This window comes from Macadamia integrifolia, chromosome 8, assembly GCF_013358625.1.
Source record: "Macadamia integrifolia cultivar HAES 741 chromosome 8, SCU_Mint_v3, whole genome shotgun sequence".
Lineage (NCBI taxonomy): Eukaryota > Viridiplantae > Streptophyta > Magnoliopsida > Proteales > Proteaceae > Macadamia > Macadamia integrifolia.
The window spans coordinates 21,126,154-21,143,677 of NC_056564.1; the positions used below are offsets into that span (position 1 = coordinate 21,126,154).

A 17,524-nucleotide genomic window follows, 5' to 3' on the forward strand; every position below is an offset into this window, starting at 1 on the left:
AAAAAAAAAAAAAAAAAAAACCCCTTCAACCATTAAACACACGTTGTAAATGTAAAAAGTTCCAAGGGGCTCTATTTGGTTAGTTTCAAAAAGGTATTCACCACAGGGTCCAACACAAAGCCTTCCTTTCTTTCAAGCAATGAAAATCAGAAATTAATTTACTAGTAGACATAATGCCATGTTTGTAACCTCCAAAAACTTGTAGTGTAGATGAGTTTCATTAAATGAGAGACCTTCAACATTCCACTTCCACCCCCTTCTCACTCTCTCCCCAGTCCCCATCCAGTATGATAGTCTGCTTTAAGACTCAGAACATTCAAAGATACAGCATTTCCTCCTCACGATCCATTAAACAGAAGATAGTTCAGTTTCCTTGTGGTACCTCAGAGACCAGAATGACGATCTTCAAGATTAGCCTACTGAAGAATCTTCGTGTACAATCAATTACTCATTCTTATGCATCTGACACTTCCTCAGACAGTAGTGATGACATCTTTGGACCTATGTATGCACTATTCACCATGAGGATCCTTGCCTCAAGGTGGCCATAATTGACAAGTATGTTAAGCCCGTTTCAGTCATCCCTTTTTTTTTTTCTTTTTTAATACTTGCGCGGCTGCTTCCATCATCAATCCCAATCTATGGCCTTAATCATAATGGAAGCCCTGTGTGGAGTATTTCTGTGCTGCCAATGGAGAAAGGTTTGCCATTACTCAAATCATCCACTTGTTCCCATCTCTGTTAATCCAGCACAAATACTATGGCTCGACCTTGCCCGTAAAAGATCTCATTGTCTTTGATATCCATCCTTCAGAATATTTCACAGCTGCAATGGTCTTCAATAAGGTTAGTTATAAGTCCTAAGCCCTTCATTGGACTTTGTTCGGAATTTCTACTCACTTTTTTACAGATAAACAAGACCACGTGATTAAACTTTCATGCGCAGATTCCCATACAGAATTCCTGTAGAAATGTTCCTCCCCCTTGTGGTATAATCCTGATTATTTTATCATCTTCCTTTCAAGAAAAATGAGGACATCAGTCCCCCAAGGCATCTACAGAATTAATCTTGATCACCTCAAACTTGCTCTTCCAAAAGTTCAAGAATTACAAGAGCAATGACTCATTGAGTTCTCTAATTCTGCATGGGCATGTGAGGCGTTTCTGGACAAGTCCGTGGCAAGTTAAGGCTTGTTATCATTTATCAACCGCTTAATCAGTTTTTGACCGACGATAAGTTCTATTTGCTAATGTAGATCAAGACAGGTTCCAGCACAAGTATTCACGCCAGAACAAGCCCAAATTCAAATCTAATGAGTTAAAAAAGTAGCCTAATGGGTTATGTAGGCCATAGGCTTAGTATTTTAATATTTTTCTGATGTGATGGGCCTATTTTGACAGCCCATATATAAAGAATAAAAGGCCCTACGAATTTAACTAGTTCGTTGCATCTAGACCTCTAAAGTTGTAAAGTCTTGGGGATGTCAATAGGTTGGTTTCATTGTAAGTTGTGAAGGACCTTGAAAATGTAAGGTGCATTTAATCTCTTGAAAAGAGTCCCAGTGTAAGTCCTTGGAAATGTACGGGCAATTCAGTCCAGGAGAAAGTCCCAATGAGTCTAGAACTCTCCAATCCTCTCTAAAAAAGGGGCTGCTTGAAAAAAGCTCGAGGATCTAATTTGGCAAGATTAGATTTACGGATATGAACGTAACACATACATCCAAACACTTTGGGAGGAGTAGGAAAAGCATAGACATGGGGAGATAAGATTTCCAAAGAGATTTGGAGCCAAGGATACTTGAGGGAATACGATTTATAAGATATGTGTGGCTGCAAGCAAGGCCTAAGACCAAAAGTTTTTGGGAACATGCATGCCGAACAATAGACCCTAGGTGAATTCTAATAAATGGTGATTCTTCTGTTCAGCCACCCCATTTTGTTGAGGTGTGTCCACAACTTCTTTTTACACTATCTTGTAAACCTAAAAACTCAATCATATGGATATATAAAATACAAGATTTCCAATCCTGGATGAAAATAAGAACAACGGAGAAAACGGAAGCTCAATTTCAAGTGAGTAAACAGAATTCCACACTCGATCTCATAGATACAAAAAGGAGAATACCATTACCATTGAAAAAAAATTCCCCCTAAACATGTACTATCCCCATTTATCAGAGATACAATTTTGAGTTTAGTGTCAAACTAAGTAAAGACCATCTGATAAAAATTTAAAAAGGCATCATTTACATCAAACTTATGCTTCAAGAGTTAGTCCCAGGTAGGGAAGTAGTGGGAACTGGTCCCCAAACATCAAAATGGATGATATGAAATGGAGCATTGGATCTATTACCATGATAAGAGTAATGAGGTTTGCAATGTTTTGCAAATTGACAAGATTCATATTGAAACACATGAGAACTAGACATAAGAGAATGAATGAGGAAACTGTTTTTTTTTTCATAACACGCACAGAAAAAAAGGATGGCCCAAACATTATAGAACTATTCTCACTGCTTCCACAAACATATGATTGAGCTTCTTTCACAAGGGATGGTCTGGGATCAAGAATATAGAGCCCACGCTCCTCAATTCAACTACCAATCATTGACCAAATCCTAAAACAAGCAATGACAAGGAAAAAAGGTGACACTACAATTCATGGATTTACTGATATCAAATCCCTGAATTATATACTTCCATTCCCAGAAATGGAGAGAGGAGGCTAGTAGCAAAGTTGGGAACATGAAGCACAGAGTCAAGAACTAAGGTCGAGGTGACATATATACTTCCATTCCCAGAAATGGATGACAAGGAGCCATCAACAACCCTAACTTTAATCCCTACCTGAACAGAGTAAGAATCAAAGCAATGTGACATAGTGACATACCAGTCAGTTATAAATAAGCAATGATCAAGGTGAGAGAAGAAGAGAAGGAGGATAAGGAAGAAGAAGAAGAGAGAGGGATGAGTGCAATTGTATGGAGAAGAGAGAGAGAGAGAGAGAGCTGTTCCCACCCATATTACATCACTAGGATGAATTACATACACCTCCCTAGGGAGTGAAAACGGAAAAATAAAATATAGGGCAACAAGCAAGTACACTAGTTCCCAAAGTACCCCTAATACATAAACTTTAACACAATTATCTGTTTGTAGCACCGAAATCAATAACCCAAGAGAATAGAGGACGACGCACCAGTCATATGGTCTGCAACTGAAGCAAACGAATGAACAGTTGAGGTCGAGGTACCTGACTAAGCAAATAAGGAGCTAGCAGGAGATGTGGAGCTGTCCAGCTGAGGCATAACTGATAGAATGCTGCACTATCTTCTTTGTCGAGGGAACAACCATCTGTATGTGGTCCCCTTCATAGTGGAAGCATTTCCAGAAGAGTCATTATCAGTGACAACAGAATTTGCTTGTGCTCCCCTTGTCCAGCCACCTCGTGTACCACCAAGGTGCATATTTAGGTGGGCGACCATGAAGGTCCCAACAAGTTTCCTTGGTATGTCTAAATTTGCCACAGTGCTCACTTTTAAGCATATCTTTATCCTCTCCACAACCACCACATCTTCCTCTCCCACCACCATGTCAAATCTTTTGTGTAGTGGAGGTGAGAGTGGCTTTCTTGAGAGAGGGGGTTCATTTACATAGTTACCTGATGAGTTTCTTCACTTTGTAAGTACCCCCAAACTCCATCCACAGATAGAAGAGGAACCTTACCCAAGATCTAAACTCTGATCGATTGATATTTTAGGGTTCAAACTCTGAGAAAGATTAATATACGTTCCTCATTAAGTTCTATGGACCCTGATGCCTCATCCTCTGGGTTAAATAACCGGAGGTCTATATAATAATCACACTGCTCCCAAAGGCCTATCACTTTGTTATAATATTTTGAAATGGACATATCACCTTGCCTCATAGTGATGACCTTTTAAAGAAAATGGACTTTTATTGAATGACCCACTTTGTCAAAGGTACTAGCAACATTATCCCAAATATGAGGCAAGGTGAAATGTCCATTTCCTTATAAATTGTTGACCTATTTTGGGCTTTATAGAGAAAATCAGCCATATCATTACTGTGGAGTTCTTTGTCCTCTTTGGTAGGTGTTAGAAGTGTCTCGTGAGAGGGGAGGAGTCTTGCGCAAGTCGCAAACTCCTCCCTTGGGGTTTTCCTTAGTCCCCTTAGGACTGTCCTAGTCCTATTGGGACTGAGTTCTATTAGGAGTTTGCAGCTAGTATTAGTTTCCTATTCTGTTTTGATTTGTCCTATTTCTAGTAAGACTTGTAATGGCTGATCTATTTAATGAATGAAGGTGGGCAACCCAAATCTAATTGATTGGGATTCTCTTGCTTAAATCGCAGGACTCGCTCACTCTCTTTTCCTCTCTTCTCTTCACAGTAGGTAAGGTCACTGAGACTTGGAGCCTTGATTTCACCATTTATGTACCCCAACTTCCCACAACTTCTCAGGGATAATCTCATAGAATGAGGCCAATCAAGAAAGTTGGTGTTGTCCAATTAGACAAAGGACATCTGACTATTTGTACTCTCAGGAACAAACAAATTGGGGTTGGCATGACTTGTACACCAGTTGAAGAATCTAGTTGGATACCCAAACCAGGTGGGGAGTTCACACTGTGCCCAATTTTCTTCCCAACAGCAGAATATTTACTTCCGGTTAACAAAAGATACCAAGAACACATAGAGTAGAGTTTCCAACCAAATAACCATTTCCAGGCATAAACACAAGGTTATCACAACATTCGATCTTCAATTATCATAGTCATCTACTAGCCAATATAACCTACCCAGAGCATGAAAACAAGTATTTGCAGCTCTGGCAGCAGAATAACTTACAGAGTTTCAGGCTACAGAGAAACATAGCTAAGTATTACCAGCTGAGAGTAGAAGTTAATTAGATGGGACCCTAGGGTGACTCAAATGGTCCTAGTTTCATCTCCAACCGATACGAGGAAAAAGAAAACTGGTTCCCAGAGTTTGCGGAAGTGCTATTCTGGCCAAGATCTTCGTTCATTTGAAATTAGACGACATCAAATCCACCAACAATTCTTCAAATGTGATGCTTAGGGTATTGATTCAGATGCTCACATGCTGTTCTCTTCTTTGGAACCCTTTAATACTCTAGGGCTCCAAGGTGAGAGAGCAGAACAGTGTTGACTTCCTTAATCAACTCTCAAACCTGTGAACCTGAAGCTTTGATGCCAAGTTGTACTTATGAGTTGAACAAGAAAGTGACGAGGAGAAGAAGAGGAGAGGAGAGATTGCAAGAACAAGTTAAGAGAGTTACGACCTCTGTCACTCAATGATATTATTGGTTCTTAGAAAGCCAAATAGCCAGAGTACCCCTACATTCTAACACTTATGCCCACATGACCCTATTTCACTGACCATAATCATGCCTGTGCTTCATGCTGTCTCAACATCTTGTACATCATTCTGATGGATTTAGCTATCAAAGTAGACCATGGTGAATCAGCATATCCTTATGAAAGTTTCAAACTAAATTTAGCCAAATTTTCTACTTTTTAGAAAATGAAATCTTCGTCTAAACTCACACAAAGTAGCTCCTCAAAAGAAACAGAAGCAACTAAGATCATGGGTTTCAGTTCCTCACCGTCGACCAGCAAGAATCTTGGCCATATTGCCATTGTTGTTGGTGACAAAAACATCACTCTCGTCACATACAATGTAGTCAATGGCAGCAAGGCGAGACGAGAAGGGAAGGAAGGGTTTCAACTCTTCACCAGCAAGCATCTCCTTGGTGTAGAAATTTGGGAATAGGTCTCTGAGGGGCTGCAGAGTCTCTTCTCCACCATATATTTCTCCAGATGCAACATAGAGATAGGTATCATTTCCAAAACCCAGTGCCCTCAGCATGAGACCCACTTCGTGAGGAGTAAGTGGACATTTTCCTCGTTTGCGCTCTTCCTCAGGGCTCAAAGTCTGAGGAATGAAAGCGAAATATAATTACACTTTATATAATTGATAGCAAGAAATTCTTTGATAAACGACAAGAAAATTCAAATTAAAATAAAATAAAAAGATGGACAAGCATAAGGGGAAAAAAATTCCACAAGCAAAAAATCTGTAATCAGTTTGAATCTAAAGCCAAAATGAAAAAAGCTATCCTCCCACAATGCCCAACAAACAGCTAAAATATCCTCCCTAAAAGGGTCTTACAGGGAGTGTTGGCCACTGCTTCCTGATTTGGCTTAGTTCATTTCGTTCCTTGTCACCTCCACCATAGTAACAACCAGAAAATGCCAACATATCAGATTCAAACCTGCCAATAAGGTAAAGGGAAAATTACATACCACTAAGAAGAGTAGAAAGATAAAAAAATATAAATATATACCAAAATCTAAAGCTCAAGATGTCACGGTTTCCTAGGTGACCCTGATACATCTGGACCATTCATCAAAGTAATGAATATTTCCAGACCAGCCTTAAATTAAAAATAAAGGATTCCATTAAGAAAAAGAGGGGTGGGGGGAAAATAATTACAGGAAAGATGAAGGGGTATACATCCTATATTGTGAAATTAAAGGTTCTTTCTATTTATGGAACATTGTTAAGAGTTTCAAAAAACGATTTTTGCCCATAAATGAGAAGCCAATGTATTTGTCAAACGCATCACTAAAGATCTACATATAAAAAAAATAATAAAAATAAATAAATAAATAACATAGATATATAAACAAGGGCATACCCAATACACGAGGCTCCCGCCACTGCAGGGTCTAGGGAGGGTCATAATGTACACAACCTTACCCCCTCTTCGTGGAGAGGCTATTTCCTGACTCGATAATGTAGACTAGAATAGGGGGTTAAACCACGTCTCAATTGCAGGAACTTTTAAACCAAAGAACAACCAAAACCAGCCCATCAACATAACAGAAAAATCAGAATAATATATCATAGTCCAGCAGGCTAATATTGATTCCAATAGGCAATACTATTGATGGTCAAATCAGAAGCAACCCTTAGGACTTAAATCACCATCACCAACTAACGAGACTAAAACAATGAAGAATAAACCAGCAACCAATCAACAATATTCAAAACAGATCGACTCAAGTTTCTGGGCAGAATCTGAACTAACCAGAATCGGCCAGAATAGGGAAAAACTTCATAACAATCAAATCCCTGGCCGGATGTCCTCCAAATTAGGATTGAACCATCCTCTCATTAGGTATCATACTCGACCAGAAGATGGGATTCACCAGGTGGTTGGGTAGTCTGATCAGTGAAGGATCGAATAGAAGATATCTGGGAGTTCCAGAACCATAAATTAAGAATAGACCAGATCTGTTACCGAGCTTGTAGAACCATAAAAGAACCTTGTAAATAGCCTTGAAGAAGAGAGAAAACACTTGAAGGAGAAGAAAACACTTGTAGTAGATCCTCCCGGGCTTCCCACCGCAAGAAGTCGAATGGATCAAACACCACTCCCTTCCACTGTGATCAAACACACAGCAGTCTCAGCAGAGACATAGCAACAAGCTTCTTTTTTTTTATTCATAAATCGTGGCTCTACTAATGAGAGCCCTCCTTTGTTTATAATAATGATGGGGGGTGATTACAATTTAGTAACTTCAAAGTTACAAAAAAACAAAAATAAAGATTACTAACATCTAGTTACTAAATCTGAAAAAGTAAACTAGGAAATAAAATAACTGGAATTAGAAACTGACTTATGACTGAAAATTAGAAACTAACTAGGTACTGAAATTAGAAACTAATTAACCCCATCAAAACCCAACTCAAAAAGAAACTAACTAGTAATCCCGCACTCAATATTAGAGTCCCTCTTTTAGACTCATAAAAGTAGCCCAAAACACTCCAAACCACATGGACTGAAGGCCCAACACATATACAACCCAACCCTAGGCTTATTCCTAATAAAACAAGCTTATTTTGGTTATTAATCTGCATCAACTCTCCCCATCTTGAAAAAAATCATCATCGAATTTTGCAGTGATGAGGTGGGAACATGTGAATAGCTATTGTAACCGTTCCCAAATAGATTTCAGGTTGCTTGTAGACTTTTGGAAGGTGCAATTGTAACCGTTCCCAAACAGATTTTAGGTTGCTTGTAGACTTTTGGAAGGTAGTCTTCAGGGCGTGGAGCTCTCTCTTCAAAGAACCATGATGACATAACAAACTCTATATGCTCAACCTTTGAATCAATACCGACTGTGAAAACTGTGAATGCCGTGTGCATAGAGTCGTCAATGTTGGTAACCTTCTCATCAAGGGTTGGAGGAACAAACACTTCCTTGTCATCATGAATCTCAAGGACTTGTTGTGGAGTGATCTCAACCACTAACGCATCTTCCATGGCTTCAGTCTTGTCTACTATGCTCTCTTCAATGTAGAACTCTTCAGTTGAATCTTCTATCTCTTGACATTCTATCTTTGAAGCTTCAAGAACTATCTCTTCAGTGTGAACCTTGACTTCAAGTTCTTTTGGTTTGAATAGAGGTATCTTCACTTCACCTAGAGGAGTTGTGGCTCTTGAGGGTGCTAAAGTGTTAGGTTTAGTGGCTAAAAAATTTTACTTGACCTCCCCAACTTGGGAACCAAACCTTCTACATGGCTGTGCTATAAGTTCCTCTACTCGAAGAGCCTTGTCAAAGCAATCTCTCACCGTATACACATTAGCAACACCAATTCCCCTATTAATTTCAGCTTGCAATCCCAGTCGAAACCGAGAAAGTAATTGGCTCTCATTCTCCCTAATGCTTGTGCAAGAATAAAGTGTATCAAATTTGTTCATATACTCTGCCACAATCATATTCCCTGACGAAGAGAGTTCAGCTAGTCTTGTATGTGAGCCTTAAAGTTACGTGGCAAGTACTTGCCAGACAGTTCTTGCTTCATCTCCTCCCATGTAGTAGGTTCTCTACCACGGTCTTCCAGTTCATGCTCATAGGTTCTCCACCAATCACAAGCAACCTCAACTAGCTTACCACGAGCTACTTTAATTTTTCATTCCTCAGATAGGTCATAGTAGTCATAGTAGTTATCCAATGCAACTATCCAATCATAACACACTTGAGGGTCATATATAGCATCATACTCCTTGAGGTCAAACTTGACCTTCTGTGAATCTCTTGAGTGTCTATGATATGTAGGTCGTTCATTGTCAAAGTAACCTCTCATATATTCTTCAAAAGTAAGTTGCACTACAGGAACCCTCTATGGTCCTCTTAGATTAGGGATAGGTCTTCTGTTAGCTAACTAAGCAGTTACATTCAATGGGGCTTCCACTCAGGTGGTGAATGAGAAGCACGGGTATGTTGTCGTGTTTGGGTCCCCATAGCCAACAACCTTACATTCAGTTCAATCCGCAAAGCTTGTTGTTCAGCCTTCATCTCAGTTCTCACATTCTATAGCATCTCCATAAGAGAAACTAGGGTAGGGGTGTTGTTCTCAGCCATGCTCTAATACCACTTAATGTAGACTAGGATAGGGGGTTAAATCAAGTCTCAACTGCAAGAACTTTTAAACAAAGAACAACCAAAACCAGCCCATCAACATAACAGAAAAATCAGAATAATATATCATAGTCCAGCAGGCTATTATTGATTCCAATAGGCAATACTATTAAGGGTTAAATCAGTAGCAACCCTTAGGACTTAAATCACCAACTAACGGGACTAAAACAATGAAGAATAAACCAGCAACCAATCAGCAATATTCAAAACAGGTCGACTCAAATTTCTGGGCGGAATCTGAACTAACCAGAATCGGCCAGAATAGGAAAAAACTTCATAACAATCAAATCCCTGGTCTGATGTCCTCCAAATTAGTATCGAACCATCCTCTCATTAGGTATCATACTCAACCAAAAGATGGGATTCATCAGGTGGTTGGGTAGTCTGATCAATGAAGGATCGAATAGAAGAAATCTAGGAGTTCCAGAACCATAAATTAAGAAAAGACCAGATCTATTACCTAGCTTGTAGAACCATAAAAGAACCTTGTAAATAGCCTTGAAGAAGAGAGAAAACACTTGCAGTAGATCCTCTCGCGCTTCCCACCGCAAGGAGTCGAATGAATCAAACACCACTCCCTTCCACCGTGATCAAACACACAGCAGTCCCAGCAGAGACATAGCAGCAAGCTTCTTTTTTTTTTATTCATAAATCGTGGCTCTACTAATGATAGCTCTCTTTTATTTATAATAATGATGGGGGGGGTAATTACAATTTAGTAACTTCAAAGTTACTAAAAAACAAAAATAAAGATTACTAACATCTAGTTACTAAATTTGGAGAAGTAAACTAAGAAATAAAACAACTGGAATTAGAAACTAACTAGGTACTGAAATTAGAAACTAATTAACCCCATCAAAATCCAACTAAAAAGGAAGCCAATGAAAAAAGGAAACTAACTAGTAATCCCGTACTCAATATTAGAGCCCCTCTTTTAGACCCATAAAAATGGCCCAAAACACTCCAAACCACATGGACTGAAGGCCCAACACATATACAACCCAACCCTAGGCTTATTCCTAATAAAACAAGCTTATTTTGGTTATTAATCTGCATCACTCGAACCAGTGACCAATTGATCACAATGGAGCCAAAAAAGGCATACAATTAAATAGAATAGGTCACCCTAAATGTAATTAAAAGAGGCGGGGTGGGGATCATCCTTGAGGAGAGACGTTCATCAGAAACAGCACATATTTTCTCTTCTCATTTTTTTGGGTTGAATTATTTTCTCAAATTTACCATGTCAAACAAACTGATCCTTAACAAGGCATAACAGTGAACAAACACAATATTTACAGTATAGTATTTTCATCAACCGACCATTATAATCACACTGCTCTTATGTTATGGGGCAGCAGTTCAATTTCCAAACCCAATCTTTGAAACCATCGTCGACATACTTTTCACTCGCCATAAATTCTTGCACAGAATTCCAACAGCCATTAGTTTGTCAGCACATACCTCAAGTGAACTGCAATGAAACGTTTAGCCATCTTCCACATTCTTATCACAACTTTTTGACCAAGCTCCCGTATAGGCTTTGTAAATCTCAAAGCATGATAATTCACTCGGCAACGCAGCTTTTGCAGTTCATAGTCAAGGCTGTTTGCAAGCCTGTAATCAAACTTTGTCAACTGAACAGCCTGCAGATATTCAAAGTGTGAATTGGTTCACTTAACTTTACAATGGAATTTACTATTAATAAAAGCATAATCAAAGTTCAAAGCAACTCTCATCCTGGCATAACAATCCAGTAACATCAGAAATGTTCATGGCAGCCTAATAGATGCATAGAAAACCTGTTAACATACAAGATGATAGTTTGCAGATGCTGCCAAGGAGAAACTTTCTCATTTTATTTTATTTTCTTAGGAATTACAGAACTGTTAGGGAACAATCTTCCAGATCAAAATATCAGAAATGGTGATATCATATTGGAGGGAGGGGTACTGTTTGAGATGAGAGACAAATAATTACACAAACATTATGGCCACAGTTCCAAGAACAGTAAGAGAAACACTACCCAACTCCATTATCGCACAACCCTCATGAAGGAAGAGAGACCAACAGAAAGTTCATGATTACTCCCACAAACCAAATTAAGGTCTAGGAACTTCAAAGGGCACATTTTAAAAAATTATACCAGATAGTTTCACTGAACATATAAGATCCATTGATGAAAATAGTACATAGAATATGAGTAATAAATAAGTTGCCAGGACAAGTTCATGGACTTCTTACACGCCTCCTCAAGAGTGTTGGCAGCACTTGATCCAGATAATATTCAGGAGGTGACTTCCTTGGAACACGCATTGTATATGGAGGTTTCTCCATTGATCTCATTACTTTATCAGGGATTCTTTTTACGATGGTAACATCCTTTGCTAGAGAAGATATGAACCAGTCAACATCGAAAATGCTGATAAAATCACTGCATGCAAAGGGGTACCATCTATCATAACGCGATAGTAAATGGAAACTATTGATTAAGACAAAGAACAAACTGATAGCTAATAAATTTTACCAAAATAAAGTCGAGGAAACTTACCTATCATCTTTCCAGAAGGAATGATGATCCAGCTCTGGTACGACTAGTGTAGCATTCAAAATGCGTGCAACAACTACTGCATCTGTTATCTGAGTATAGGAATGTTCCACGTAAATAAGACAATAAAGAAAGGAATAATGTGTAAAAAATTCAATTATCGTGCTTCTAAATGTAATGGTAATAATGGAATGTTGCAATAGTACAGTGGATGATAAAATTGGAATGATGCACAAAGAATGGTACTGAGAAGAAATATATATACATCACCAAAAGTATTCAAGCTTTCATTAATACATTTCATGTTATCGTTCAGTGTGAAACATATCAGCTGACCAAAATCACCATATATAGGGAAAGTTTTCAATAAGAAGCATACAAAATTTGATGCTTTGTTGAACAAATTGTAATTTTGCATCAGCAAATATATAGCACACAGGTTTTTGTGTAGTTTCATGAAGTAAATTTTTGTTAACAATTCATTCAAACGTAAGGAAAAACAAGCATTTAAAACACATGGAAACAAACAAAATGAAATATGCAATCTGCAGCTTGGTGGTGCTCATATCTTGAGCAAAAGGCAGAACTCAAACTCTGCCGCTAGTGTCCAATTTCAGTCTAAAAAGACTTCAGCACATGGTGGGAAATTGGTTTGATTGAGATGGACCAAATTTTATCATGTGGCCAACATACAGGGTATGCCCTATCTATCCAAAGGTGGATTGGCCACGACAACCCTCCATGCAGCTAAAATAAAGCAGCCCATCTTGGCATGTCTATTAAAATATCAATCTTGAATAGGGAGGGTCATAAAGAAGCTATCAAAATTCTGTGTATAATATGATTTCAGTTAAAAGACACGTTTTTTCTTTTCTTGGGAACTATCAAATTATAAGATGAATAACATGTTTCAAGATTTATATTGAAACTTCAAATACAGTGAGTGAATTAACTACTCGGGGCCAAAGATTTTATTTAGCAGAACCCTTCCCCCTCCCCTCTTTTTTCTTTAGGACAAGCCAAAAGATGACTGTTAACAGTGTAGTGTGTGGGGTTTTATATCATGTTCTTATTACTGAGTGGGTTTAGTTTGTAATTAGATAATCACAATAGACGTATTATGAATCCTATTGTGAGGTAGGGCTCTCTCTCTCTCTGTGCGCTTTTTTTTCTGCTCTTTCTCTGATCTTTCGGAGTAGGTATTTCCTTAGTCGAGTCAGATCTCGCCCAGAGATTCGTATGCGAGTGATTAGCCCCAATTTTTTGCAGATGATTTTGGGAATGGAGAAAGAGGACATTGAGTGGAGAGGGAGAGTCACGTCTTTAATGAGAGTGGTGCGTCCCACCCTTTCTTTAGGACAAGCCAAAAGATGACTGTTAACAGTGTATATGTGGGGTTTTATGTTATGTTCTTATTACTGAGTGGGTTTAGTTGTAATTAGATAATCACGATAGAGGTATTACGAATCCTATTGTGAGCCTAGGGCTCTGTGTGTGTGTGTGTGTGTGATCATCTAAGGACTGGTTTTACATTGTTTCATGGTATCAGAGCTCTCCTAATCAGCCCCTATTCTTCAATCTCTGTTTTGATAGTCCCTAGGGCTATCCTTTTGTGGTTTGCAGCAAACTATGCTGCCATATCTATTCTATGGAACCCTGTTTGGTAACTACACAAAAATAAACTAGGGTTTCTTAAATGTATACTGCTGATTTCTTTCCCCCTTGCATGGATCACTGTGGAAGATGAATCTACATCAAAGTTATCAAGCACATGAAGCATATTACTTGCAGCAGTGACTCCTTAGGGTTTCTTCTCTACCAGTATTAATTTCTTATGTTTATTGCTGTCCAAATACCCAAGTGTTTCCCCTTTTTCCTAGGGTTTTGGACAGATTGATATTCACTATAACTGGGAATCCGTCCATCAGAATTTGGAAATACTTCAGGGACAATCCACTAGGGTCCTTCGCCCAGTGTTTGGTGTCTATCTGACGCCTGGATTTTCTGATATCTGAAATTGGGGGATTTCTGGGGTTTGTGATTTCAGAATTGAATTATTTGGCTGCTGATTGTTATTTCTCCTTTAGATCATTGCGATATTATGTGGTTTGTATCCTCTATTTGGCTACTATATCTGACCAGATTTGGAGACCCATCAAAAAGGGTTGACTTTGACTTCTATTGAACAGTTGTTTTTAGCCAGATTTGGTTCTTTATTGGTGCTATTACTGATGGTCAGTCTTCTTCATATATTTATCTACTATTGGTCTGCTGTGTTTGCTCTTTATTGTGGTCTCCTATTAGTGACTGGTTGTTGATTATCTCTATTCTCTTCACATATATAATGGGTGACACCAAACCTCCAGTGGACTCTGTCATCGTCCAAATTACATCTATCAAGCTTAGTGGTGGCTCAAATTATTTACTTTGGGCACAAGCAGTAAAAATATATATCAATGCTAAGCGTAAGATGGACTATTTACTTCATGATCCAACAACCCCAGACTCTAAGGAGTACAAAGAATGAACTAGTGAGAATGACGCTCTCCTTGTATGGCTTTGGAATAGTATGGAGCTGTCTCTTGCAGCCAATGTTATGTTCAACAACACTGCTGTCTAGAACAATCACAAATAAAGTTTTCCTCAGGATAAAAACATGTCTCAAGTGAATGATCTCTATGAAAAGTTTTCCTCCTTCAAATATAATGGTAAGTCAGTGGGTGATTACTTTGGTGCACTCAAGGGCACGTGGGTAGGAGCTCAATGTATACGAATGAGCCTTTGTCTACTGACCTTGAAGTCTTAAAATCTCAGCAGGCAGAGTTTCTCGGGCTAACGTGCAGCTAGTCAAAAGCAATATTCTTTCTTGCAACCGAGAAGATACAATCTATGAATGAGGCGTTTTGTCAGATTCAACGCATTGTGTCTCCCTCCCTCGCCAAATCTGAACCGCCCTACTCTTCTAAGGATAATTCAACCTTTGGTTCAAATAGTGGTGGCCATGGCCGTGGTGCTGGTTTTCTTGGCAGAGGTTGAGGTCGTGGTGGTGGTGGTGGTGGTGGTGGTAGAGGCAAGGGAAAACAACTTGAACAAGGCCTGCATCAGTGTACTAACTATGGAAAAAGTAATCCGACTGTTGATACATGTTGGCCAAAGCATGGTGAACCTCAGTGGGCTTAGCAACTGTCTACCGACAGTATTACATCTGATCAGAGTTCTACAACAGTGTCACCTTCCAACACCAACCTTGGTCCTATAGCGGATTTGAGCCGGAATTCAGGCCAATCAAAAAATAAGTTAAAACTTCCAGTTGGTTACCGTGTGGTCAAGCATGACAGAGTTATAATAAACCATGGGTCTTGGTAGCCTTCCAGACTGCCTGAGCCCGGTTAACAATTGGTCTGGCATCTCCTGCTGAGGCCTAGCCTAAATATTAGGAGGCTGAGCTTGGTCAGTTAGAAGTAGATCAAAATTTCAAGCCGATTAAGCAGACTTTCTTCTTTCCTTTAATAAAATCTTCATCGTACAGTTCCCTCATTCAAGCTCCCATAATGGTACATTTTTCCCCATCTAAGATCCCATCGTTGATGCCCATCATGAGCCAAGTGCACAGTTATGTGTTCCCCCACAACAGCAATCACCAAGAACAGCCATTTTTTTTTTTTTTTTTTTTGGGGGTTGGGGGTGTGGGGATGGGGAGGGGGAGCCACCAAAACAAGTATCTTGCCTTCATCCTTGATGGACAACACATAAGTGTATTATCTATTTTGAGCATGACAGCACCACCCAAAACCTTAATACACTAAATCAGCTTCATAATGCATAAAGGATTTTCATAATGTTATGCATCACAGATGCTATTTTAGACACTCATTCCCCATAAAGATTGTTCAGGCACTCAAAGTAGATATTAGATTCCAAACTAGAATTAGTAGCATAGGCAGAAAAGTTTCTGGCAAGATGAGGATGTTAGGCACTTAATATACTCTTAATGGTTCTATAGAGACATTTATTATCCTTTCTGGAATAAAAAAATCCAACCAAATTTGAGAAACATATGGTTATTTTGATACAAATAGATGAAACTTCAATACATCCTTCCACAGTTCCACATGATACAAAGCTTCCACTTACCCCTGTTCTTTGTTGGTTTAGCCCTCCACTTGTTGCAATTAGCAAATAGCCATTGGACACGCGCTCACGTACAGCACCTAGAATTAGAGTATGGCAAATAGGGAAGTTAGTAGTGAAAATTTAAGCTATATCAAAAGTCTTTAAACATGCATCATTTTCTTCCTGAAAACAGAAGCCTAGTAGCCTACAAATATTTCTCGTCCACCAATAAACAGCAGGTAATATCATTACTTAAAACTAAAATACTTATTACAATCATACAAAAATCCTCAATAACTAAGACAATGAAGCAAGGAAAAAACCATACGAAAGATGATCTCTCTGCATATAGTAGGCCACCCAGACTCACATTATATATCCCATGCACATTTATACAGTCAAAGATGCAAGCAGTGCCAGTATCGGTGATTTCACTTTTACTTTACACTATTACCCCAGGCCCATCCCCCGGTCCCCCCCACCCCAACCAAAAAAAAAAAAAACTTTTACTTTACACAAGTAGAAGTCAAGATAAATGAAGCAGCCAAAGGGAACTAAAAAGCAGTAAAAGAAGATGTACTATATTTCTGCATATAAAGCACTTCTGAAGTAAATAGAAATATCAAGGAATAACTTACGAGGAAAATGATGGCCTCTATTACTACATCCATAGTAGAAATTAGACGATCTTGATTTCCATATACTGATTGCTGCACTATCAATCCCATCCTGAAATACTTTCAAATCAGTGATATTATATTATGGTTCATTAGCTCAACAAATGAAGTAGTAAAATCAACTTTTCATCATCAATATTAGCAGAAAACGCATATTTGATCCACCAACAAGGAAGGATCAAGCAAAAAGCTAGACAACAAGGAAGGATCAAGCAAAAAGCTAGAAAGAATCAGGTGATGAATATATGGAAACTAATCCTCATCCACGTAAGTGGTCCTCAAGACAGTTAGGAACTACAAGACAGCACATACGAGATGGAGAATAAGTGATATATACTGCATAACTCTGAGACACGTAAACACAGAACAGCATGTTAACTTCAGATTGTCTGGGGACAGGTGGTTATTGATATGGATACATCAAAAATGTAAAATTTTGCAGTCATACGCATCATCAGTAAAACTGTTGCACTTGAAAAATGATCCAAATCTCAAACATAAAGCTGATAGATTGCAGTTTTAAACTTCAAAGCATGCTTATCGACACAATCTTTCTCTATTTCTTATCTAGTGGTGACAAAAGACATGGAAGGCTTCAGGTTAACAACAATTTCTTCTTCTTCTTCTTTTTTTCTTTTTTTCTTTTTTTTTTTT

General features: G+C 38.6%; 1 protein-coding gene across 1 annotated transcript in view; it reads right to left on the reverse strand.

Annotated features, from left to right (window-relative positions):
* The window catches only part of LOC122086990 (O-fucosyltransferase 29-like), a 19,987-nt gene that overhangs the window by 1,218 nt on the left and 1,245 nt on the right, over positions 1–17,524 (reverse strand). The window contains exons 2-8 of the mRNA XM_042655934.1: positions 16,832–16,922; positions 16,215–16,291; positions 12,084–12,172; positions 11,777–11,966; positions 10,997–11,178; positions 6,213–6,315; positions 5,647–5,975 (exon numbers count right to left, since the gene is read on the reverse strand). Coding sequence (XP_042511868.1) covers positions 5,647–5,975; positions 6,213–6,315; positions 10,997–11,178; positions 11,777–11,966; positions 12,084–12,172; positions 16,215–16,291; positions 16,832–16,922 — 1,061 coding nt within the window. The remainder of the gene's footprint in view (positions 1–5,646; positions 5,976–6,212; positions 6,316–10,996; positions 11,179–11,776; positions 11,967–12,083; positions 12,173–16,214; positions 16,292–16,831; positions 16,923–17,524) is intronic.